This window comes from Leptodactylus fuscus, chromosome 6 (assembly GCF_031893055.1).
Source record: "Leptodactylus fuscus isolate aLepFus1 chromosome 6, aLepFus1.hap2, whole genome shotgun sequence".
NCBI classification, from domain to species: domain Eukaryota; kingdom Metazoa; phylum Chordata; class Amphibia; order Anura; family Leptodactylidae; genus Leptodactylus; species Leptodactylus fuscus.
In genome coordinates, this window is record NC_134270.1 from 35,797,860 (window position 1) to 35,824,083 (window position 26,224).

The 26,224-nt window shown below is 45.4% G+C and overlaps 3 protein-coding genes across 4 annotated transcripts in view; 1 reads left to right on the forward strand and 2 right to left on the reverse strand.

Annotated features, from left to right (window-relative positions):
• The window catches only part of PCSK7 (proprotein convertase subtilisin/kexin type 7), a 33,843-nt gene extending 21,340 nt beyond the window's left edge, over positions 1 to 12,503 (reverse strand). The window contains exons 1-9 of the mRNA XM_075279707.1: positions 12,434 to 12,503; positions 8,580 to 9,043; positions 6,051 to 6,185; positions 5,544 to 5,709; positions 5,223 to 5,313; positions 3,082 to 3,136; positions 2,355 to 2,493; positions 1,654 to 1,754; positions 22 to 189 (exon numbers count right to left, since the gene is read on the reverse strand). Coding sequence (XP_075135808.1) covers positions 22 to 189; positions 1,654 to 1,754; positions 2,355 to 2,493; positions 3,082 to 3,136; positions 5,223 to 5,313; positions 5,544 to 5,709; positions 6,051 to 6,185; positions 8,580 to 8,996 — 1,272 coding nt within the window. The 5' untranslated portion in view covers positions 8,997 to 9,043; positions 12,434 to 12,503. The remainder of the gene's footprint in view (positions 1 to 21; positions 190 to 1,653; positions 1,755 to 2,354; positions 2,494 to 3,081; positions 3,137 to 5,222; positions 5,314 to 5,543; positions 5,710 to 6,050; positions 6,186 to 8,579; positions 9,044 to 12,433) is intronic.
• BACE1 (beta-secretase 1) overlaps positions 1 to 26,224 on the reverse strand; it is a 61,741-nt gene that overhangs the window by 2,376 nt on the left and 33,141 nt on the right. The gene's annotated exons all lie outside the window — the stretch shown is intronic.
• RNF214 (ring finger protein 214) lies at positions 12,518 to 26,214 on the forward strand. 2 transcript variants are annotated; one of them, XM_075279713.1, is made up of 15 exons: positions 12,518 to 12,563; positions 14,527 to 14,759; positions 15,343 to 15,402; positions 15,550 to 15,690; positions 16,553 to 16,692; positions 17,731 to 17,799; positions 18,953 to 19,049; positions 20,086 to 20,174; positions 21,440 to 21,530; positions 22,118 to 22,216; positions 23,211 to 23,497; positions 23,698 to 23,839; positions 24,696 to 24,788; positions 24,879 to 24,956; positions 26,041 to 26,214. In XM_075279713.1, the coding sequence occupies exons 2-15, from the start codon at positions 14,604 to 14,606 to the stop codon at positions 26,104 to 26,106; spliced, it is 1,608 nt and encodes a 535-aa protein (XP_075135814.1). In that variant the 5' UTR covers positions 12,518 to 12,563; positions 14,527 to 14,603; the 3' UTR covers positions 26,107 to 26,214. The 2 variants fall into 2 exon arrangements, with proteins under 2 accessions (XP_075135814.1, XP_075135813.1); XM_075279712.1 differs by lacking the exon at positions 12,518 to 12,563 and adding an exon at positions 12,566 to 12,642.

Sequence of the window (26,224 nt, forward strand, 5' to 3'; positions counted from 1 at the left end):
ACAGAACAAACTGTAGTGTACCTTTGTAGCTGTGAACACAATGATGTGCTGGACGTCCCTCCAGGTTAGACATGGCCGGACCTGCAGCATCAGCGCGATCATGCCAGCAGCTATAGGGGCCGCAGCAGATGTCCCTGTATGACCTTCTGTGCAGCCAGTTCCCTTCTGCAGATCCCAGTCTGATGTTACCTATAGAAAAGGTTAGAAGAAGTCAGAACCTGCATGTAAAATAGGTTAAGTTTAGAAATCCTTTCCTTTGCACGTCATTTTTCCCTGAATCACATCTTCCTTGGTCAACATAATCATCACTAGAGATGAGCGAGTAGTATTCGATGGAATACCTCGCTCCCATAGGAATGCGTGTAAGTGGCCGAATACCGAGTGGTTAAGTGCAGTGAAAACCTCTTGGTGTCTGGCTGCTTACACGCATTCCTATGGGAGCGAGGTATTCGATCGAATACTACTCGCTCATCTCTAATCATCACCTATCCCACTTTTTAAGAGTATGTTCACATGGACAAAATACTTGCGGGAAAAATCAGGTAAGGGGGCGTTCACACTTGCGCCCGGTGTCCGCCCTGTGCGATTCCTCCGGGTTTCAGTCCTCAGCCCCGAGAAACGGACCCAGAGGACGGCTTCCCGGCGGTCAGCTTTACAACCCATTCATTTGAATGGGTTTTTACAGGTGTCCGCCTGCGGCCTCTCCAGGGGGAAACCGTTTTTTTCCAGCCGGACACAAAGTTGTACATGCAGGACTCTCCGAAAAAAATGGTTTCCCCGCAGAGAGGCCACAGATAAACACCGACGTCACCTTTAAAAACTCATTAAAAAAAAAAAAGTTGGGTAGCCGTCCTCTGTCCAGTTTCTCGGGGCGGAGGATTGAAACCCGGCAGAATCGCACAGGGTGGACACCGGGCACAAGTGTGAACACTCCCTCAGTAGTTTGGTTGTGAAAACCCACAACAGCGGTATTGCATCTAGGGTTAACGTCCGAGATCGAGCACAAACACTATTCAAGTGCTCCCTCAAGTTACAACATTAAAGAAGTTGTCCCGTTTCTGGCATTAATGGCGTATCCTTAAGCTAGACCATCACGGTATAACATCTGGGCAGTCACATAAAAGGAAAAAAAAATGATATACCGGTAATAGAAAGTTTCTAATATAAACCTGATTGAAATAATCTGTCACCTATATATGAATTCTCATTGTCTTTCGCCATGTTCACAATCCCATCAAGATGGTGTAAAGAGCACAGCATGCAGCTATAGAAGAAACCTGATGTCCCTGCTCTCCAGGACAGGAAGGGGTTAAACAGCTGGCTCTGCTACAGCCAAAAATCAGGAAAAACACTATCTATTGACTTCATAATATTTGCACAAGTCTATGTATTTTTCCACATCCGGTCACCTGTTGTTCCAGTACCTGAAAGGCAAGTGAACGGGTTTATTTAACCAGCTTATGGCTAACAGAGGGAATTGGGACAGAACATTCACATAACCGTATACAGTCAGAAAAGGATATATGTATACGCCATCACAGTCCAATAAAATATGCTGTCATGGAAGATCATTTTCATGGTCAATTTGCAGTTCCTATAGTTGCATCGGATTCTATAATGTGGACATTTACAGTGGCATTACCAGAAACTTACAATGCTTCTCATCTGTTTGTCTCCGCTGCTGAAGGTGACCGCAAGCATTGAAGCACATTCCTCTGCATAGAAAGGCATTTTACCAGCTTCATTCACAGCACCTTGAAAACAATATATGAATATCTTAGACTCATCCTTAAAGGGGTATTCCCATAACTTGTTCTGCAGCCTGAAGGCTTTCTACTCTCTTCACTTCCTGGATTTCTCGCACATTGCTGGGCGGGGTTTGCTTTGCTATGCTATGATCCACAGTATGAAGCTGATGTAGAGGCTGATGTAGCAGGGCTGGATTTGAGTCAGCTTGCATTACATACAGAGGTAATGGACTCCTTATCTCAGCCATTATCAGCCAAATTCAATTAAACCGGCTGATAAGTGGAAAAGCTGAAGATAGACAGCACAGTAATCCCCAAGCTCTTACCTCCCTATATGAGGAGCTCAGTTGCTTGTCAGTCCCTCCCTCCCCTCCTGAGAGCAGGCAGATAGTCACTTGACAAATGAGCAGATAATCCCAAGGGCCAGTGTCAACAATGAAGTGAATAAATTAAGATAGCTGCCAAACAAAGCAGTTTTGATAAAGCAATGTATTTAGGAAAAGTCTTATATCCACATAAACTAGCAGTATAGATAGGATCCTTGTGATGGGACAACCCCTTTAACCAACATACAAGAAAATGGAGTAGTGCTATAAGTGCAGCTACCTATAGTGACGGTGTATATGGAGTTAGCATATCCATCGTAGTTACAATTATCACTGTTTTGGCCTCCATTACCGCTGGCAACCACAAAAATACTTCCAAATCCTTTCCGTCCAGCTATCACTCCATGCTGAAGAGCAGCCTAAGGGACAAGGACAAGAACGTCAGTAAGACACCATCAGGAAGAAGAACAAGAACCTTGTATTAACCCTATAATGGGTTATTAAACATGGCGATAGATCTGCTGTGATAAAGCTGGTAAGTGATGGGAGAACACTGTGATGTATGACGGGTCATATGATCACCATTACCTTATAGCACAGACAAAGAATGAGGACAAGCACTAGTATAAGGTCAGAATAAAGAATAGCCTGCTAATAGATACAGCACTAGGATAATACACAGACTAGAAATTATTTTATCGTGACCATATTATTTCTAGTAATGATATCACCAAACCGTTATGACATCACCATGATACAAAATAGTCTAGAAATAACTTTGTGGCACTATTAGGATATCACAGCATCTAGTAACAACTCCTTTACACTATTATAATATCACAAGACTTTCAATACTGTCTAGAGCATTGTGTATACTGACCAACAGCATGAAAGCCTTGTCACTGTTCTAATAGCCTAACATACAAGTCTACAGTAAAGAGAGGATGACACGGTGCGATGTATTACATGACATGTCCTGCATCTGTCCACTTCTATACAGGTCATACCTTTCCCAGCTGGTGAGGTCCATCCACAGTCTTCCCATCATCATCAGGACCCCAGCTATAAAAGAAGATCACAGAAGCACACACGTCATTAGGAAGATGTACCGTATATAGTTTCCTATTTCTAAAATACAGGGTTGGACACACTGGCCTAGCATCAATGTTTTACGCAACGTAATATAAGATAAGATAATCCTTTAATAGTCCCACAGTGGGGAAATTGTATAGGTATGTATATGTATAGGTTTGCAACCAGTGAATGTACACAGCATTGTCTACACTAACATTAGATAGTTGTAGACATTTTCATTATACACAGCGATTACAGAGGTTGCAAAAAATTTGAAAATGATGACAATGCATCAAGCAGTATGGATTTCCCTGAAAACTAGAATGTCAAATCGAAAAGATAAATAAAAAAAAATTCTGAGGCAACACGGTGGCTCAGTGGTTAGCACTGCAGCCTTGCACTGCTGGAGTCCTGGGCTTGAATCCCACCAGGAATAACATCTGCAAGAAGTTATGTTCTCCCTGTGTTTGCGTGGATTTTCTCCCACTTTATAAACACATACTGATAGGATGAAAAAAATAAATAAATGTACATTGTGATCCCTATATGGGGCTCACCATCTACATTAAAAAAAAACCTAAATGAATCTCTAGTCTCCCACCAGCCTCTTACCTCTGCCCTCCAGTGCTGATTCAAGTGACCACTGAAGCCTGTGACTGGCCATGGGTATAGAGAATGGAAGGAACACTTCTATAGAGCAGAATTTAGGGTTTTTATTTTAAAGGGGTATTCTGGGTTCAAAATATTGAAGGCCTATTCCCAAGAAAGGGCATCTATATCAGATTGATTGGCGTTCTAACTCTCATCACCCCTGGGGTAAATTCACACAGTAGAAGTTGGTGCCGTTTTTGAGTGGGATTCTGAACCACATATCAGTTTCTAGGTGGAAAGTTTCCACAGTGTGCAAGTATCTAGTACTCTGCTGCTACTGTATTCAGCTGTGTAATCTCAGTCTGCAAATCCAGCCAGAAAACCAGCAGCCTATCCACCCAGTGTGGCCATAATGTAGGGAAATTCTATTTAATAGCGGCAAACGAAGAAATTGTGAGGAATTCATATATTAAAAGGGAATTCAACAACACATCTACACCAGTTTTCTGGCATATCTATAGTGCACGGCCAAAGAGGAGCTACATTTCCCGTTCTGCACCTCGCTGAGCACTTTCTGTGCATGTGGGAAGAGAGTGGGACAGGCTGAGGATATATATATATATATATATATATATATATATATATATATATACACACACACACACACTTTTTTTAATGTAGATTGTGAGCCCCATATAGGGATCACAATGTACGTTTTTCCTATCAGTATGTCGATGTAGAATGGGAGGAAATCTACGCAAACACGGGGAGAACATACAAACTCCTTGCAGATGTTGTTCCTGGTGGGATTCGAATCCAGGACTCCAGTGCCACAAGGCTGCAGTGCTAACCACTGAGCCACCGTGTTGCCCCTTAGACTGAGGATGGCCTGACACAGTCATTATAACTCATGCCAGTTTTCTGGCGTGCGTTATTCAGGAAATCTATGCTAGTTCCAGACTGGTGCAGTTTTCCATTCTGGTGCGTAAGTGGGCGCCTGATTTATTAGGAGTCCAGAGCATCTAAGGAAATGCCAGGCTTAAAGGGATTTTCCAGCCCCGAAATCAATTTTCCATAGTGATGACTAGAGATGAGCGAGTACTGTTCGGATCAGTCGATCCGAACAGCATGCACCATAGAAATGAATGGATGCACCTGGTACTTCCGGTTTGACGGCGGCCGGCCGCTTAACCCCCCGCGTGCCGGCTACGTCCATTCATTTCTATGCGAGCGTGCTGTTCGGATCGGCTGATCTGAACAGGACTCGCTCATCTCTAGTGATGACCTATCCCAGGGGCGCTGTAGAAGCCGATTAGTGCAGAGTCCATGTATCACAGCCCCACAGATCCTGTAGACTGGTCATCAATATAAAAAATGGATTTGGGCCAGAAATCTTCTTGAGTGTACTACTGTAATGCATTAATATATAACAAAATACCAGCAGTGAGGGCTCCGCACACTTAACACAAACAGATCCATATACCTGCAGCTGTAGATGTCATTGATCTGATAATGTTTGTTGAAAGCGATGGCCTCCATGCTGTCCGTGAGAGGCCCATCCAGAACTCTGATCCCTGAGCGAGACAAACATCACAGATCAATATACAAGGCTCATAAACAATGTGGAAAGAGGAAGTCAATGATTGCTAGATTATTCATGGAAAACACCTCACAACCACTACCTAGGTGATGCTACGTAGTCAGGGTGTGGTGCTTTACAGACATGATGAGACATATAGGTGAACAAAACAGAGCAGAAAAGACTGAAAGCAGGTAAGGTATGGAGAACGGGTGAATTACACACCTGCAATCCTGCTGCCATAGGCTACGCCCACCGCGCAGAAACTATTATTAGGGACGGCTGCTATCTCCCCCGCACAACGGGTTCCATGGTGGTTGTCACCGAATCCGTCAGGGTGTGGCATGGGGTCTGGGTCATTGGAGTTAAGGTCGTAGCTTCCTTCTGGGCTCTGCATGAGAGAATCAGGTTATACCCTTTTGTAGTTAATGTGTAGTTTTTGTGACAAAGTCAGGAGTGGATCCGGAATGGAGATGTAAAAGTCCTTCCTTTATACATCTCATTCATCATCTGACTCAAACACTGCAGCAGTTTTTCAAAAAAACAAAAAACCCACTCCTATCTCTGTGAAAGGAAACTCCACTTTTAATTGATTTTTTCAGAACTCTTAGGTCCAGATATTTGGATAATGTAAGATGCTGACATTTTTCATTTTTCTGGGCCCAGCGCTCCACACCCCCTGGGCAGTCTCCAAAAGCATACCCACCCCCACCCTGTAACTGCTATGCTCACATAATTTGGTTCAATATCCCGGAGAGTGTGTTGGACACCATCATCCACAACCACCACCGTCACTCCCCGACCAGTCACATTCCTCTCCCATACGCCGGTAACGTTGATATCCATTCCAGGGCTAGCGCTATTGTTCTGTAAGGAAAAGGAAGAAAAACAGGTTAGAAGGGCTTATACTTAGAAGGGCTTATCCGACAGGGCTACAAAATAAGAGTACAGCAGTGCTAGCGCACCAATTCCTACTTTATTGTACTAACCATCCCCTGAGCCCCCCCCTCCCCCCCCCAGCTTTTCCCCTCAGGCATAATTATTAGAGATGAGCGAGTACTGTTCGGATCAGCCGATCCGAACAGCACGCTCCATAGAAATGAATGGATGCACCTGGTACTTCCGCTTTGATGGCAGCCGGCCGCTTAACCCCCCGCGTGCCGGCTACGTCCATTCATTTCTATGCGAGCGTGCAGTTCGGATCGGCTGATCCGAACAGTACTCGCTCATCTCTAATAATTATCATCATAGGCCAACAGAAAGCAATGGCACAACACTGGCATATGACATCATGATCTTGGATTCAGGAAGCTTCATCTATCCCATAAGCTGACAATTGCAGTTCCCCAGAAGCAACACTATGACGTAAAAAAGACACAGACACCTCGGGCTTTCATTCTCCATATTGGCAGAAATCCCATAGGCTATTCCTTACATGATCATATTATAACATATCCTAGTAATATTGTAATGGAAATTGAGATATAACATATACCGGTAACTGGACATTTCCTTTAAATGTAAATAGGGTAAATGTTTTGCTTTGTTACAAATCCACAGAGATTAGGTTTGATAAAATCTCCATCCCAAAATGGAGCTTTCATACTGATGACCTATCCGCAGGTGATGTGTGGGGGTCTGACACCTGGATCCTGCACAGATCGGCTGTTGCAGCAGACATCAGAAGCTGTTAGTGGAGGGGCAGCGCCAAGTAACAGGAGCGCCTTAGCAGCGCCATCCACTGCATAATGGTGCTCTTGGGGAACTGCAGCGCCGCTCCTATTACTTGAAGAGAAGTGACCCTGAGCGTGCTGCCTGTCCAATAGCAACCTCCAGCTGCTATGGCAGGGTCATGTTCTCCATTAACGTAGTTCCCCCACTATAAACAATGGGGTGGTCTCATGAATATAACTCTGCATTACACAGAGACAGGCCTGGTGTTTCCCTAGCCCCCAGCTATCAGCACTGTTTGTCAATGAAGAGCATGGTCAGACATTTCAAGGAATATTCTGAGCAGGCTCATTCATCCAGGATAGATGGATAGGTGAGATATGATCTCTATGTCAGTGAAATAGCCAAGCCATACATGGTTTCCGTAATGCCATTGCCATAGGCTATGAAGGGAGCAGCGTTTTGCATGCTTGACTACTGCTCTGTTCTTACTCATCCTAGCCATGGTTTGGTGGGAGTCTCTGCCATCAGACCCCCCACTGATCAAGAACTCATCACCTATGCAGTGACTGGGACATGAATAATTCTAGCTGGGACAACAGCTTTAGTTTTGAGTGAATGCCAGCTCATGTGATGTATGGAGAATCCAGGTCAGCCAGAGAGCTTCTCCTCTATGATGTCCATATGCACTAAGGACATATGGACAGGGAATGTCGTATGGAAACTGTTTAAAGGGATTCTACCATTAAACTACCTTTTTTTCTAATGAACACATCGGAATAGCCTTAAGAAAGGCTATTCGTCTCCTACCTTTAGACGTGGTCTCCGCCGTGCCGTTCCGTAGAAATACCGGTATTAACTGGTATGCAAATGAGCTCTCTTGCTCTTGTAGTTCGATACAGGAGCATAGAGAGGCCACCCCAAAATGGCCGCCAGCCAGCTCCTGTATTGAACTGCAAGAGCGGATACCCAAAAATGGCCGCCGGCCGGCTCCTGTATTGAACTGCAAGAGCGGCTACCCAAAAATGGCCGCCAGCTGGCTCCTGTAATTAACTGCAAGAGCGGCTACCCAAAAATGGCCGCCGGCCAGCCGGCTCCTGTATTGAACTGCAAGAGCGGCTACCCAAAAATGGCCGCCGGCCTTTTTGGGTAGCCGCTCTTGCAGTTCAATACAGGAGCCAGCCGGCAGCCATTTTGGGGTGGCCTCTCTATGCTCCTGTATAGAACTACAAGAGCAAGAGAAGCCAGACGAGGCGGAGTTGCTGCAGAAGAAGGAGGCGGCGCAGGAAAGAGCTCTCGGGCAGCAATGGGGATGCGCTCATTGGCCTTTCAGCGCGGGGGCCCGCCCTCATTGCTGCGGAGAGCTCATTTGCATACCAGTTAAAACCGGTATTTCTACGGAACGGCACGGCGGAGACCACGTCTAAAGGTAGGAAACGAATAGCCTTTCTTAAGGCTATTCCGACGTGGTAATTAGGAAAAAAAGTAGTTTAATGGTAGAATCCCTTTAAAAAGTCTTCATATATTAGCAAGTGATGGCACATGTCACTACAATACAAATGACTATATCAACGTTGCAGACTGTCTCACCAAATGCCATTGCTGCGGATATTTGGGATCATTAAAGTGCAAGCTCCTCTTGGATCTCTTCAGTAGTTTCTGTTCGGAGAACCACCGCACACTGTCATGTTGGGCGAATATCTCATGTACTCTCCTCCGAGCATTCTCCATGCTCTGTCCATGTCCCACATGTGCAAATAAGTAGTGATCCTTTAACTCCCCGATCACACCCCGATTCTCCAGCCCCACAGCATGCGACAGTTGTTCTGCTAGAGCGTCCAACTCCTCTCTCCGTCCAGAGCCTTGAGAGGGGTCCAGACGGACAGCCCAGGTCAGCTCTTCTCCCAAACTTGTGACATCATTGCTGCCTGTGTGTGTGGGAAGTAAAAGTAAGAGAGGCCAGGTGATAATAAGAAGGCACATAAGTGGGAAGAAGAACCGACGCATAGTGATGGCCCATTACACAGGAGGCAACCCAGTGAGGGCATTGGGACCTGTGAAGAAAAATAAACCATTATTAATAACAGAAATAATAGAAAACCAGCAGCTGCCAAAACAGATATGTATCTGAATATTGTTAGCAAATCCAGTAGCTTCAGTTGTTATGTTATCTTCTGTGTAGGACTGGGGACAGGTTATATAGGATCCATAAAGACAGGAGCTGGGGACAGGTTATATAGGATCCATACAGGCAGGAGCTGGGGACAAGTTATATAGGATCCATACAGGCAGGAGCTGGGGACAAGTTATATAGGATCCATACAGGCAGGCGCTGGGGACAGGTTATATAGGATCCATACAGGCAGGAGCTGGGGACAGGTTATATAGGATCCATACAGGCAGGTGCTGGGGACAGGTTATATAGGATCCATACAGGCAGGTGCTGGGGACAGGTTATATAGGATCTATACAGGCAGGAGCTGGGGACAGGTTATATAGGATCTATACAGGCAGGAGCTGGGGACAGGTTATATAGGATCCATACAGGCAGGAGCTGGGGACAAGTTATATAGGATCCATACAGGCAGGAGCTGGGGACAAGTTATATAGGATCCATACAGGCAGGCGCTGGGGACAGGTTATATAGGATCCATACAGGCAGGAGCTGGGGACAGGTTATATAGGATCCATACAGGCAGGAGCTGGGGACAGGTTATATAGGATCCATACAGGCAGGTGCTGGGGACAGGTTATATAGGATCCATACAGGCAGGTGCTGGGGACAGGTTATATAGGATCCATACAGGCAGGAGCTGGGGACAGGTTATATAGGATCCACACAGGCAGGAGCTGGGGACAGGTTATATAGGATCCACACAGGCAGGAGCTGGGGACAAGTTATATAGGATCCATACAGGCAGGTGCTGGGGACAGGTTATATAGGATCCATACAGGCAGGTGCTGGGGACAGGTTATATAGGATCCATACAGGCAGGAGCTGGGGACAGGTTATATAGGATCCATACAGGCAGGCGCTGGGGACAAGTTATATAGGATCCATACAGGCAGGCGCTGGGGACAGGTTATATAGGATCCATACAGGCAGGCGCTGGGGACAGGTTATATAGGATCCATACAGGCAGGAGCTGGGGACAGGTTATATAGGATCCACACAAGCAGGAGCTGGGGACAGGTTATATAGGATCCATACAGGCAGGAGCTGGGGACAGGTTATATAGGATCCATACAGGCAGGTGCTGGGGACAGGTTATATAGGATCCATACAGGCAGGTGCTGGGGACAGGTTATATAGGATCCATACAGGCAGGAGCTGGGGACAGGTTATATAGGATCCACACAGGCAGGAGCTGGGGACAGGTTATATAGGATCCACACAGGCAGGAGCTGGGGACAAGTTATATAGGATCCATACAGGCAGGTGCTGGGGACAGGTTATATAGGATCCATACAGGCAGGTGCTGGGGACAGGTTATATAGGATCCATACAGACAGGAGCTGGGGACAGGTTATATAGGATCCATACAGGCAGGCGCTGGGGACAAGTTATATAGGATCCATACAGGCAGGCGCTGGGGACAGGTTATATAGGATCCATACAGGCAGGCGCTGGGGACAGGTTATATAGGATCCACACAGGCAGGAGCTGGGGACAGGTTATATAGGATCCACACAGGCAGGAGCTGGGGACAGGTTATATAGGATCCATACAGGCAGGAGCTGGGGACAGGTTATATAGGATCCATACAGGCAGGTGCTGGGGACAGGTTATATAGGATCCACACAGGCAGGTGCTGGGGACAGGTTATATAGGATCCACACAGGCAGGAGCTGGGGACAGGTTATATAGGATCCACACAGGCAGGAGCTGGGGACAGGTTATATAGGATCCACACAGGCAGGAGCTGGGGACAGGTTATATAGGATCCACACAGGCAGGAGCTGGGGACAGGTTATATAGGATCCATACAGGCAGGAGCTGGGGACAGGTCATATAGGATCCATACAGGCAGGTGCTGGGGACAGGTTATATAGGATCCATACAGGCAGGAGCTGGGGACAGGTTATATAGGATCCATACAGGCAGGAGCTGGGGACAGGTTATATAGGATCCATACAGGCAGGAGCTGGGGACAGGTTATATAGGATCCATACAGGCAGGTGCTGGGGACAGGTTATATAGGATCCACACAGGCAGGAGCTGGAGACAGGTTATATAGGATCCACACAGGCAGGAGCTGGGGACAGGTTATATAGGATCCATACAGGCAGGTGCTGGGGACAGGTTATATAGGATCCACACAGGCAGGAGCTGGGGACAGGTTATATAGGATCCATACAGGCAGGTGCTGGGGACAGGTTATATAGGATCCATACAGGCAGGAGCTGGGGACAGGTTATATAGGATCCATACAGGCAGGTGCTGGGGACAGGTTATATAGGATCCACACAGGCAGGAGCTGGGGACAGGTTATATAGGATCCACACAGGCAGGAGCTGGGGACAGGTTATATAGGATCCATACAGGCAGGAGCTGGGGACAGGTTATATAGGATCCATACAGGCAGGTGCTGGGGACAGGTTATATAGGATCCATACAGGCAGGAGCTGGGGACAGGTTATATAGGATCCATACAGGCAGGTGCTGGGAACAGGTTATATAGGATCCACACAGGCAGGAGCTGGGGACAGGTTATATAGGATCCACACAGGCAGGAGCTGGGGACAAGTTATATAGGATCCATACAGGCAGGTGCTGGGGACAGGTTATATAGGATCCATACAGGCAGGTGCTGGGGACAGGTTATATAGGATCCATACAGACAGGAGCTGGGGACAGGTTATATAGGATCCATACAGGCAGGCGCTGGGGACAAGTTATATAGGATCCATACAGGCAGGCGCTGGGGACAGGTTATATAGGATCCATACAGGCAGGCGCTGGGGACAGGTTATATAGGATCCATACAGGCAGGAGCTGGGGACAGGTTATATAGGATCCACACAGGCAGGAGCTGGGGACAGGTTATATAGGATCCATACAGGCAGGAGCTGGGGACAGGTTATATAGGATCCATACAGGCAGGAGCTGGGGACAGGTTATATAGGAACCACACAGGCAGGAGCTGGGGACAGGTTATATAGGACTCATACAGGCAGGAGCTGGGGACAGGTTATATAGGACTCATACAGGCAGGTCCTGGGGCAGGCTGGGCAGTATCTGACCCCGGGTGTGATATGCTCAGTAACTCTGTGGCTCAGACACTATCTGCAGGCAGTACTGACAACCTGTCACACACTATACACACACTATACACACACTATGGACACACTATACACACACTACCTCACAGGCTCCTGACAGCACCATGGGCAGCTATCAGAGAACAATAGCCCAGCACAAGTCACATGACTCCCGTACTTACCTCTCCCCTCCGTTGTCCGCTTCTCCGTTTTCCACTTCCGTATTAGGTTGTGCGATACCGTCATCATATCGTCACTTCCGGGGCGTGACCTCAGGTACGCCGCAGAGAGGAAGTAAATACTGTACCTAAGGTAATGTGTGCGGTGATGTACGGGGTGGCGAGAGGTACAAACCGGGGCTGTAGTGTGCGGAGGGTGACTGTGCGGCCAGGTATATAAAGCGGAATGGAAGTGTAAAGTATGGTGGAAACTTGTTCTTAGGCTATAGACCACAATCTGGGTACTAGTATCGCTGTATCAGATATAGCATGGCATTGACATGACTAAGCGTCACCTTGACATTGTGAAAATCCAAAAACTCAGCACACAGGCCAACAATATGGGTCATAATGTCTTAGTGCATGCAATATGCCATAAATGTCTATCTCTTTAAGGGTCTGTTCACATGGGACATGTCCATTGCTGGTTTTCTATTGTAGGAAATCATTAGTGCAGTTTACTGAATTCTGCATATTAGTCGCCAGCCAGTCCTTGGTGCTGAACCCATATGGACATACCTAAAGGTTTCTTGAACACTTCTGTGATGTGTCTGGATCTTCTATACCTTATTATGGCTGCAAATTCCTTCCCAAATGTAGGTCACATGATCCAAAGAGTAATAGATCCTTATGATGTAAGTACAAGCCATTAGAGTCGAGGTCAGAACGGGATTTGTGGCTGTAAGGGTAAATTCACACAGGTTTTTTTGGTCAGGATTTTGAGGCCTCAGAATCCTGGCCAAAAAGATGGCTCCCATTGATTTTTAATGGGAGCCGGTCAGGTCTTTTTTCCGGGAGCCGTTTGCTCCGGCTCCCGAAAAAAAGAAGCAACATGCTCATTCTTCAGACCGAGTCGCCTTGTGATTTGGCTGAAGACACTCCCGACATAGCCCATTCATTTGGGCCTAATCCGGAGCAGAGTGCGCAACTGGATGCCAGTGCACTGTATGCACTGCATCGGCATTCAGTCGCGGCTACCCGTTTTTTGGTCCAGAGGCTGCCTCAGGTTCCGGACCAAAAAAACCCTGTGTGAACCCGGCCTAAGGCTGGGTTCGCACGGGGGGGTTTTGGACCGGATTTTGAAGCGGAGGCCGCCTCAGAATCCAATCCAAAAAATGGCTAGTCGTGACTGGATGTCGGTGCAGTGCATACAGTGCACTGGCATCCGGTCGTGGCATTCTGCTCCGAATTAGGCCCAAATGAATTGGCTATGTCGGGAGGGAGTGTCGCACTGTGGACGTCTGCAGTTGAATCAGCCGCGGAATCCGCCTCAAGAAAGGGCATGTCGCTTCTTCTCTTTTAAAGGAGCCGTTGAATTAAATGAGAGGCGTTTTTTTGAGCCGGATTTTGACGTGGATTCCGTGCCAAAATCTGGACCAAAAAACCCAGTGGGGTCTGGAAAGCAGGAGCGTGTAGTTACCCTCTATTCACATGAGTGTCCTAATGGGGGCAGTTCACATGACTGATATAGGTTAAGTTCTATTTTTGTTTTTACAGATCCCTCCATACCCTGCACTGTATGAGGGATCCGTGAAAATGGGCGGCCCACGGGTGCAAAAGAGAGACGTGACAAATGGATGTTTTTACTCCTGGTCGTCTGAATGTAGGCTTATTTAGAGTCACAGCCAGTTTTGGGTGGAGTCGAAAAAAAAAGTTCCCAATTCCGGCTTCAGAATAAAATTAAGTTATATCATACAGTTACTGATCTCTAATTAAAGGGATTGTCCAGGAATTGAACCAACCGCTGTGGTTGTGTTCCTGGCACTCCCTTATTTGCTGCCATGGTCTGCTCAGTCCCAGGCCGTGTCCTCTTGTCGTGCTGAGAGAAATCAGTGGCCTATGTGAGACTGACCAGGGCACAGGCTCCCAATTTCCTCCCCCCAGGAGCCCCCCTCAGAATACAATGCTGCCAGTGATCGATCAAGGTGGTGATTTTTGTCTGAGGACTTTATTACTTTACTATAATCTTGCCGACCTCCTGAATTTCTTGTATAGTTTTCCTCCTGGCTGACTTATAATCCTTAGTCTTTAACACTATAAATGCCATTTCCTTGCAGATCAGTCATTGACCAACTAGGGTAGTGACCTTTTCACCACGGTGGATGACATAGAGGAGAACCGTCCTACAGGGGACATGCCCTCGGCAGAATCTGACCTCAAAGGTGGAACCATGTCAGAAAGCGGCGAGGTGTGCTGGCTCGGCTCTGAAGAAGGCCAACGCAGAATACAGAAAGGATTGCATGGCCTTCAAGTCTCTGGTGGGCCCCTGGTTAAGTGCATTGCAGTGCAGGTGAGATATGGTGTGTAGTCTACATTGGGGATCCTCATTGTAGCTGATAAAGTGAAACAGGGTGGACTGTTCTGCATATGTGCAGAAAGCCACTGGACAGCTCTTATTAAAGGGATTTCCAGAATTATGCTACTGATGACCTCTCCATAGATCCCTTACCAATCGGCTGTAGCAGTGTGGCCGCTTATCAAGTACAGTTTTGTATATTGTATAGCGGCTGTGCTTGGTAATAGTGTCCCTTAGTCCCTTTCACTTGAATGAGACTGTGCCACAAGCGGGCCGCATGACCGATGAACATGACGCGTCTGGCTGCCATTTCTAAAGGCTGATTGGTGGGTTTCCAGGTGTCAGACCCCACCAATGTAATGATGATTTCTGACTGTGATTTGAAGCCACCTATATGTTGCATTGATGTCCTGCCTGGTAGCATGCAGGTGACAAAAACTCCATCTTCTTTTCCAGTCCCATTCAACAAGCTCTAAATATAGTTCTGAATGTTTTTTTTTTTTATATTTCGTATATGTTTTAGTGCTGTATACTCTACTATTTGTTCCAATAATGTATTTCCATCTCCTCCCTGTAGACTGAGCAGGAGAAACAAGATGCAGAAACTATTACAGATAAGGACACTGAGAAGCTCCTGGTAAGTGTGTATATATATAATATAATATAATGTATGTTATATTCATGTGTGTGTACGTAGATATTTGTGTTCACATTTGTTAGTGTCAGTCTGTTGAACATCTCTTACATATACTTTTACCCTGCTCACAATGTACTGTACCTGCAGAAGCTGCTGATTGGCCGTAGGGAGCTACTGAAAGACACGTACCAGGAGGTGCTGGACAGACAGATCCAAGCCGAGAAGCAGCTACAGGTTCAGATAAAACAGCTGAGACAGCAGAATGAGGAAGAGACACAAAGACACAAGGTATGTTGGAGCAAAACAGAAGGTGATGCCATAGATATTCTGTAACCTAAAAATCAATGTCCATTAAAGGGATCCTATCATTGAATACTCTTTTTTTTTCTGACTAACACATAGGAATAACCTTAAGAAAGGCTATTCTTCTCTTACCTTTAGATGACTTCTCCGCGCCACCATTTGATAGAAATCCTGGTTTTCTTCTGTATGCACATGAGTTCTGTCGCAGCACTGGCAGCGTCCCCAATGCTTCGAGAGAACTCTCCAGCACCGCCTCCATCCTCTTCTGGAACACCCTCTGCCTGCGTCTTCTTCTGTCCTGGGTTTCAATCTTCTAGGCCTCGGGCAGAGCCGACTGCGCATGCTGGGGCCACAAGAAAATGGCCGCTTACACAGTAAGCTGGTGTAAGCGGCCATTTTCTTGTGGCCCCGGCATGCGCAGTCGGCTCTACCCAGGGCCTAGAAGATTGAAACCCAGGACAGAAGAAGACGCAGGCAGAGGGTGTTCCAGAAGAAGATGGAGGCGGCGCTGGATATTTCTCTCTCAGCATTGGGGACACCCCCAGTGCTGTTTGCTATATATTTCACTAACCTAAAATATATTCATATATAGTGATGAAATCAGAATGCCTATTATACTTTATACTTCTGTCAGAGAATACAGTATAAACATACTGAGAGGTTCACTCTGATGTCTCTAGATGTTCTGCTCATTTAACGTAATGCCATTCCTTATATATCTCTGTGGGATGGTCAGGAGGAGTATACGTCAGCTGACAAAGCGTTCAACCATAGGTGTATGGCCAGTTTTGGACTAGAAATTCGCTTTTTTTCATTTATACATCACTGAATCTTCATTGTCTTCCAGGGATATCTGAAAAGCATTCAAGACCTGACCTCTAAGAAAGAAGAGACTAGAAAGAAAGTGGAAAAAGAGCGAAGGGAGCACGGCCAGAAGGAGCAGGATCTGGGTGCTGAATTACTAAAGCTGCAAAGCAAGAATGCAAGGTATCCTCATAGTAATGGGTTAAAAAGGAAGGCCGGCATATCTTGTAAAATGGGAAGGAGTTTTACCGAGACATGGACATCTAAAACTGGAAATAAAAGAGAAAGGAGCAAAGATTCAGTTTTGGGCATAGGAGTCCAGTGGTTGGTCTCAGTGGTTGATGGCCTACTTACTGAGAGGATTGTTGGACTTCCATTACTAAATGACAAGTTACACTGAATCTTTTCCCATAAAACTTTATAGCATTTTGCCCCTGTTCCCTTATAACGCACTGCTTGTAGATAAGGCTGCATTTCCAATGTAACAGGTTTCCTTTAAAGGGATCCTATCATTAAAACTCAATTTTTTGTCCCTACCATGTCGGAATAGCCTTAAGAAAGGCTATTCTTCTCCTACCTTTAGATGTCTTCTCCGCACCGCCGTTCGGAAGAAATCCTGGTTTTCGTTGGTATGCTAATGAGTTCTCTCGCAGCACTAGGGAAGAGCCCCAGGGCTCAAACAGCACTGGGGGCATCCCCAATGCTGCGAGAGAACTCTCCAGCGAAGCCTCTATCTTCTTCTGAAATGACTTCTCTTCGCGTCTTCTTCCGGGGCTGGGTTCAAACTGCGCATGCCCGTGGGAAGAAGCCAGCGCCGGAAGAAGATGCGACAAGAGCCCGTTCCTGAAGAAGATGGGGCGGCGCTGGAGATTTCTCTCTCAGCATTGGGAACGTCCCCTGTGCTGTTTGAGCACCCCAGTGTTGCGAGAGAACTTATTTGCATACCGACAAAAAACGGGATTTATACCGAACGGCAGCGCAGGGAAGACATCTAACGGTAGGAGAAGAATAGCCTTAAGGCTATTCCTATGTGTTAGGGACGAAAAATTGAGTTTTAATGATAGGATCCCTTTAAAAGCCAGTGAAAATAGTTACGAGGAAGGGGCTAGTGTTCTGGTCTCTTGTGTTTGCGAGACCTGCTTGCAGATGATGATCTTTATCTTCAAATAATGTAACAAAATTCCTTAAAAATGGAATCCTTCTATTTTTATTGTATTTCAGCCTTGAGAGAGAGCATAATGAAATTGAGAAAAAACTCTCAGATCTACTTACTGAGCAAATGACAGAGAGGTAAGTGATCACATCAATGTGAATGGTGAATCATAGATGGGATATTGACTGAATTTTGTGAGCTGTGACTCTGATTCAACTACAAAGTAAACTTGCATCCTATCCTAAATTGTCATCTGATTGGTGATCTAGATTGTGAGCCCCAGTGAGGACAGTGAATGATGACTTGTGTAGTGCGCTGCCGAGTATGTCGGTGCTACACAATGAAGAGAAATAAGTCATAGACTATTACTAGAGATGGGCGAAACTCACGAGATTCGTTTTGACAAATATTTGTCGATTCACCCTCCTGTTTTGGTTTGGGGTGAACTGGAAGTGAGATTATTATACTTTGGGGGTTCTACAGACCCCAGAGAATAACAACTACTATACTGTGGGTTCTCTTCACGTGAAGGCCCAGGGGAGGTGCGGCAATATAATAAACATCTATAATTCACCTCTCCTCCGCTACCTGTTGGTGTCTAACAGTCCTCTTCCAACCTCCTGGCTGATATCATGTGCCCCACATGACCGCCGAGGGTCAATCGCCAACCTCAGCGGTCCCTTGGGGGGCATGTGACTTCAGCCAGGAAGCCTGTAGAGGGCACCTAGATACCAGGAGGGAGCCCAGGAAGGGTGAGGCCAGGTGAATATAGGTGTTTATTATTTTGCCGTCCTTTCCCCTGACTAACATGGATTTCCATGCCGTACGCTGGCCACACATTGGGCTGAAACAATTGCAGCTGCTACTAACCTTACCTAGGAGCTATGTGCAGTTGAAATGGGTAGATTTCCTATCCTATTTTACATCACTTTATGTGTAATATACCACATATGTTAGCTCAGGGACTGTATGATGTACATTGTAATATAATAGGGGAAAGTGGATCTCACAATTTATTAAAGAGGACTACTCCCCTCTCCTGACCTATCCAGTCGCACAGTTATAGTGATCAAGCAGCGTCAGAACATTCAAGTATGCTCCTCCAATTGTAGCACCCGCTGGCTACTTTATTCAGACATTTCCAGGAGCAATAACAGAGGAACAGCACAACACAGATTTCTTAAAGGAAAAAAAAAAAGTTTCTCAAGAACTATTTCTTAAAGAATACTAAGGTATTTCCTAATGCCAGCATGTCAGGAGAGGTGACAGATAAGGTTTAATATTTTACAGGACGGAGTGGGATGCTGAATTGACCGCGCTGAGAAAGAAAGAAAGCCAAGTAAATCAAAGCGTAATAGAAGAGATGGAGCATGCGAAAAGAGCTGAGGTAGGGACCTGTGTCCGGTATGTGTTTCGATTATTGTAATTTTTTTTTCCAGTGCCTCTCGTAGAAGTGAATGGCAAAACTGCAGTGTTTATCAGTGTTTACCAGTCATGTGACACTTTTGAGTACCAGGGAACTGAATGAAGCAAGTAGTAAAAGTGAAGGGTCCTTGTAGTTGATTCCTTCAAAAATGAGGTCTGTCAGCTGCCCTATGTAAGAATATTATAAAATCTATTGGTACATGTTGATAGTGACTGAAATAGCACAAAATAATTGTGGTGTTTGGCTGAAAGAATACACCGGACACCTATTTATGAGTCCAGTGTACTCATGTGGAGAGCTCTCTCTAACTGCATTCTTAAGGGTATTTTAAGAAAAATTGCATGCTAGTATTATATGATGGGTAAGGGTCCCACCACCAGGATCCCCACCAGTCCTTAGAATTTTGCAACCATGGAACTCTCTGGCTATTCTACCATGCATCGCTCCTCTTGATGCCTAATGGAAAATACAGGTTATACCAGTACTAAGGTCCTTCTGGAAGGATATGCTATTCCCATCATTTGCTGTGTACATAGGGCAGCAACTAGCCAATAAATGAGAAAACTGCTCATTTGTTGAATGAATGGATCATTTAGGCTGAGCCGATATGAAAGAGGGGAATAAGTGACTGTCAGGCATCTACTGCCACAGTTTATCTCCTCTTGAGAATAAAACGATTGGGCCTGATGAAATCCAGAGGCCTGCTCCTTCTTTCTCCCAACATCTGTTTTAGGGGAAGAGTTGGGAGACTCCCATACTAAATAAAGGGTTATCTGATCCTGCTGAGATGGCCTACTTAAAGGAGTTCTCCAACCCAATACAATTTATGACCTAACCTTAGGATACACATTCAATATTAAATTAGTGGGGGTCCTGCTCTCAGGACCTTTCCCCGATCAGCAAGTGTTCGCACTTGCAAAATACTGTCACAGTCTGCAGAGGCTGTGAGTGATATTACAGTTTCACTATTACAGTTTCACTTTCATTTTTACAACAGGTCATGTCCCTGGAAAGTAGAAGAGACTTATTTCTCATCTCATTGGAGGAAGCAGAAAAGGAAGCAGAAGTCACCCTTTCTTACCTCAGGTATGGAGGACATTAAAAAACAGGTCTCTGTATTTTGTATCTGAGTGTTTTCTATTATTTTACCCTTAGCCTTTGGGCTTAAAGGGGGCTTTCGGTAGTAATAACCCCTCAAAACTACTGGTAGTGCTATAGAGAGGATGCAAAGGGAAGTGTGAGTACACCTGGGTGACGGCCATACAGATTGTAAAACCAAGAAATCCATGTTTTATTACCCCTAGCACTGTGATAAGAGATTCCCAAGAGGTGCCCTCGCCATGTGCAGTGCCCAGATTTGTCCTAGCCCCTTTCTACTGTGAGTGATCGATTTTAGTGTCCAGACAAGAGACCGAGGTTAGAAGGGAAAGGGCCATAGAGAGGTACATGCAGAGATCTCTTGGAGGTCCACATGATGAGGCCGCCTTTTGGGCCCTTACAATGGCAGTGCCATGGGTACTGAATTTTTAGTTGTGTAGCCTAAAACACCATCACTCCATGTATGTTTATACTGCTCTTATGTCCCCTGTATAACACTGTCAGCAGTCTTGAGGGATCAGTACTGCTGACAGACACTTTTAATTCTGTTTCCATTAAAGGTAATGTCAGCAAAACTAATGTACTATGACCCTGCCTCATTACCTAAAGCAGACCAAATGTCCGAATCACATTTAACTTTAGATACAGGGCCTTACTTTGTATAAAGCGATGATCAGCTACATTTGCATGTGCTCTCATTATTAAGCATGTAGATGCTGAATGCCTGTACAGTCATTTATTTCTTTGCAATAGTCCTAGATGCTTTCCTTTAGGGGATTCATCAGTAAGCAGGGTAAGTTATTGTCATTTCACTTGCCATTCAGTTCTTCCAAAAGTATGATAGTTTAGCATCATGTAGCGGATAGGGTAAAGAGGCAGGCTAAGACATTGGTCCCAAAGGACATTATTGGGGTGCCCATTTGATTGTGTGTTAACGGCATTCTCCCAGTAAAACATAGGCTGCTGTAAACTGCTGATCGGTGGAGGTGTTAAGACCCCTACAATCTCTAGACCAAAAGTACTGAAGCCATTCCTTCTTACTGTGTGACCACAATAAGGTGCAGTCTGAGTAGAACAATGGTTGAGCTTACCCATTACTGCTCCATTCAATGACCATGGGACGGACAGAAATAGAGTACAGTGCTCAACTATGGTCATGGCATCTACACGGCTGCTGTTCCATTTACACTATTCCTCACTGTGGTCATGTAAATAATAAAGTTCACGTCTGTTGTATATGGGTCTCTTGTTAGGGTGGCTCCTCCTAATTTAGAGTGGATTCAGCTGAAGCAGAGGTGGGAATCCAGGCTAGCCGGTATTCTGCAAATGAAGGCCAATCTACTGGTAGGTGATGACTTCTGTCAGTTACTTATGAGTGGGATTCTGTGACAGGTATGTTGTCATTCATGGGTATATTCTCATTGGCAAATGCCTATTGTTTCTATGGGAAACATTTGTGGGAGGCATAATGGCAAAAAAACCTGCGGTTCAGCTCTTTGTATGTTTTTTTTCCTGTTATGGTATACTTGTATACGTGTGGAGACCGGGCATTTTTTGGATACAAAGATGTATAGTTTGTTTTTAGTTTATTTTTATTTCAAATCTAGGGGAGGTGATTTAATTTATTATTATTATTATTATTATTATTATTATTATTATTATTATTATGTTTTTAACTGTTTTAACAGATACCCTTCCCCAGGGGGCTTGAACCAGCAATCTTTTGATTGCATGTCCCATAGTTTGCAATACAACTGTATTGCAGTCTATGGGAGAGTCAGTACTTGGCTATTGAGGCTGGTCATAGACCAACCTCAATTGCTATGGGGGCGTTCATTAGGGCGGTGGGGACTGAAATTGGGGCACTCCTGAGGACTTAGAAGGGCCAAAAATAAAGCATCAGATATTATTTCTTCTTTCTCTTCTTTTAGGAGCAGTTTGAAACACAAATTCAACAGGTGAAGAACGGCACCAGGCTGAGCAGCCTACCATCCATAATGGCCCCAAAAATGACTCCTCCACCTTCTGATGTAAGTTACCTCACTCCCTGTTGTGTTTGCCCAATTGGAGTGTATTATAAGAGGACAGAATACATGATACACTGATTTTTTTATATCTAGCAGTTTCTACTCGTTTTTCCTCCATCTAATGTATTTGATGATCAGTGATGTAACAATGGATACCCTGACATAGATGTGAAGAATTTGTCATTTACAAAATGTATAAGTCAAATTCCTTTCACCTCCGCTTGGTGGAACAATCTCTGAATAACCCTGAGGATGTCATGTGCTAGATGGTAATGCCTCCATATTGGGGATATACCAATATATGAGCGTCATGAAAACTGGTTCCCATGTCCTCCTATATGAATGGCACAGTGGTCGAGCGTCTGTTCAGTAGCTTCCTATAGATAAACAGAGTGGAAGTGTGGATACTTGAATACCGCACTATTTGTCTGGACGGACATAGGACCTTCATTGTCAGTGGGCAAAATTGGTAGTTGGCTATCGGACAACTATCATGTATTCCGGGTCTGCATCGTACTATTCTATTGTGCTGAGCGTGTAGTTTCCTCTCAGCGCCGTAACAGTATGACGCTGTAATGCTATGGGCACAGGCATGGTGCCTGCGGGATTACTTCAGGCCTGGGACTAGTCGCTGGAGTTGGAAGATACTCCGACTCCAGCGGATTAACCCACTGGATGCCATGATCAATAGCGATAACGGCATCCAAGGGTTCAGGGCATTATCGCCCCATATTGTATTGCAGTACATTGCACTAGGGATCAGAGATCCCTTCAAACAGGTAAAAAGTTGTGTTGCCCATACGATACCGAGGCAAGACTATTAGATAACACTGGTTAAAGAAGAATGCATTCCACATTTTCTCAGGGCGTTTCCTTCGGTCATTTCATTTGTGCGCGTTCACACATTTTACCCTGTAATGTCATTTGTGTACAACACTATTTGCCTAATATATATTGCTTTGAATTCTAACCATTTCTTTCTCTTATGTGTTTCCAGCCCACCCTCATGTTACAGAGAATTGCTTTTGCCCCTGCTCAGATTGCTACTCCATTAGCACCACCTAAAGACGTCGGCCTCCAGGCAAAGCCTTCCCTGCCGTACCCACGCGCTCATCCAATGCCATTTACTCCATCACTATCTTTTCCTGGTAATGTGGCCGCAGCTCCAGGTCTACCCAATGCTGCTCAAAATCCAGGCACTTCGGACGTTCCTGGTCCACCTGGCACAGACAAGTTGAGCAAAATTCTTGAGAAGTTGCAAGCCCGGTTCCCACAGTGCAATAAGTAAGTATGCTCTGAGCAAGGCACCATGAAGAATGGTGACTCCTTGTGGAGTTTACCGATTGGCATATTGACCAGAGTCTTTTTGGTGTGTAACAGGTTATGCAGATTAGTTCTCATCCAGGAGGAAGACACTGCCTCATTGATGTAACTACCTACTATATACTGTATATGCATGTCCTGACTGTCTTGTGTTCTTGTAGGGGCCACTTAACAGACATCCTTCAGCAAATTAAGATGAAACGTGGCACCCTCTCTGGCCTCACAGTCGAGGCATTGTGCCATCTTGTAGAAACACATATTGAACAACTTCAGAAAAAAGAATCTGCAAACCCAGCTGCAAAGGTATGACCGGTAGTTGTCTTATGGGGCTCATCACTCACTTAAAAAGGGGTTTTCTGCCCCCAAATTGAATTTTCATACTGATAATCTATGATCTAATATTTAGACAGCATAAACTTGGACCAAGCAGATGCTTCAAGTTTATTACAGAGGGTCATCCTGCATGATAAATTTGGTACAGTAGTACTGTAGTGACTCTTGCCAAATTTTACTCCACTTATTGGTTGGCTTTTCATGCCCCAAAATGTTGGTGCACCTTAAAGGGGTTATGCCACAAACAATACTTATCCTCTGTCCATAGGATAGAGAATAAATTGCTGATCCAAGAGCCCGATATCCAATAGTGGGGATCTGATAGCCGGGAAACCCACTGATTTTGAGAAGAGGGGGGAGTCTTTTATCCCTGTCGTAAATGCAGCCACTATAAAAGCAGCCGAATCCATGGCTAAGCGCTATATTCTATATGTACTTTCTATGGTGGACCCATGGAGGTAAATGGAGAGGCATTCATGTGCAAGCACTTCTCCATTTAAATGGGGTGGCTCGGGGCCCTTTGGTCTTGATTGGACGGGGTCTCACTAGTTTGAGCACCAGCAATTAGTCCATTATCCCCGTCCTTCTGGATTAGGAATATGTGTTATTTGTACTGCAGTCCCTTTAAAAAATGTGGTACAAGGCATTTTAGAAAAATCTGAAGCATTAGTAAATCCTCCCCAGCAGCTCTTCCAGAGGAGAATGAAGCCCGGAGCCTATAAAGCTATGTTTTACAGTTCTCGCTTTCCATTGCATGTCATACAGCAGGCAATACTTACTGATGCAATGGATTTATTTCATCTATCCCATTGTACTGTTTTCTCAGCCTATTGGCCATGGCAGGCCGCAGTATCCAGCTGCACAAAGGACCACGACGTTCCTGCCCTCGGCTTATGGAGGATATTCAGTGAGACCACAGGTATGGTCTATAGAGAGACATAGGAAGCTCTTATGAAAATAAATTTTTACTGTCGGGAGGGAAAAACCATTTTCACCTATTTCTTTCCAGGTTTGTTTTATGTGCCAGAAGATTGTGCAGCCACATGACCGGCAGCCTATGTCTTGTAACCATGTCATACACCGAGAGGTAAGTGTCAGGGCTCGTTCACATCTGCGCCCGGTCTCCGTTATGCAGGTTTCCGTTTCCTGCACAAAACAGAGGCAGGAAACGGAAACCTGCAGGACTCTTTCTCACCCATTCAAATGAAAGCTGTCCGGCGGTGAGCGTTTTATGCTCTCCGCCGCGAAACCAGTTTTTTTTAATCCAGACACAGAGTCGGACATGCAGTACTCTGTGTCCGGATTAAAAAAACTGGTTTCGCGGCGGAGAGCATAAAACGCTCACAGCCGGACCCGGTCTATGGTTTCCGTCTTCTTGCATGCAGAAGACGGAAACCACAGAACTGAGTGCTGAACGCAGGTGTGAACCTAGCGTCATAGAGTGGTATTTCATGTTCCAAGGTGTGCTTAGAAATTCGCCACCACCTCTTCCAATGTCAGTTTTTTGGATTTGTTAAGTCACCACCCCACTGATCCTGACACAGGTAGAATTTTTTTTTCTTCTCCCCACCGTTCAATCAATGCAGTCAATCTTGGTGCCCGATATAATACTTAGGATCTGTACTGTCAGGTGTACGCTGTCAGACGGGGGTTGTGATTGACTGAGTGTGAGCGAGAGGAATAACTATCAGCAGAACAAATGTTCTACCAAGGTGAAAGTACCGAAAGTGGAAATAACGTTTGTTCAGGCTTGTGGCACATCCTTATTGCACTGTGATCACACCTGCGCTGGGAAGTTGTTCTTCTGGTCCATCAGAGGATATATAAGTGGTTTAGAAAAGACTCTCTTTAAAGATTATGCTCACTTATTGTATACACATATGATAATTTGTAGAGATGAGCGAGTACTGTTCGGATCAGCCGATCCGAACAGCACGCACGCATTGAAATGAATGGACGTAGCCGGCACGCAGGGGGTTAAGCGGCCGGCGTCAAAGCGGAAGTACCAGGTGCTTTCATTCATTTCAATGCGTGCGTGCTGTTCGGATCGGCTGATCCGAACCGTACTCGCTCATCTCTACAAATTATCATATGTGTATACAATAAGTGAGCACAATCTTTAAAGAGATTTCTAATAATCTGGGCACTAAACTTCTTCATTTCTTCCACAGTGTGCTAAATCTTGGTCGTCACCCAACCATGACAGCGCCTGCCCGTTCTGCCCAAGCCAACGATAACCAGTTCAGAGAAGCCTGACTGTGAAGTGCGGACGTATGCCACTGTGATCACCATTGAAGTGTTCAGAAATATCTCTGTAATAAATTATAAGAGGCAAAAAAAACTAATTATGCTTAC

Bases quoted from the DNA above. Each gene is read 5' to 3' on its own strand.
- RNF214 (XM_075279713.1), top strand. From the start codon at position 14,604: ATGCCCTCGGCAGAATCTGACCTCAAAGGTGGAACCATGTCAGAAAGC. The intron at 15,691-16,552 runs GTATGTTGGAGC...ATTGTCTTCCAG, and splicing joins AAGAGACACAAAGACACAAG to GGATATCTGAAAAGCATTCA. The intron at 23,498-23,697 runs GTAAGTATGCTC...GTGTTCTTGTAG, and splicing joins CGGTTCCCACAGTGCAATAA to GGGCCACTTAACAGACATCC.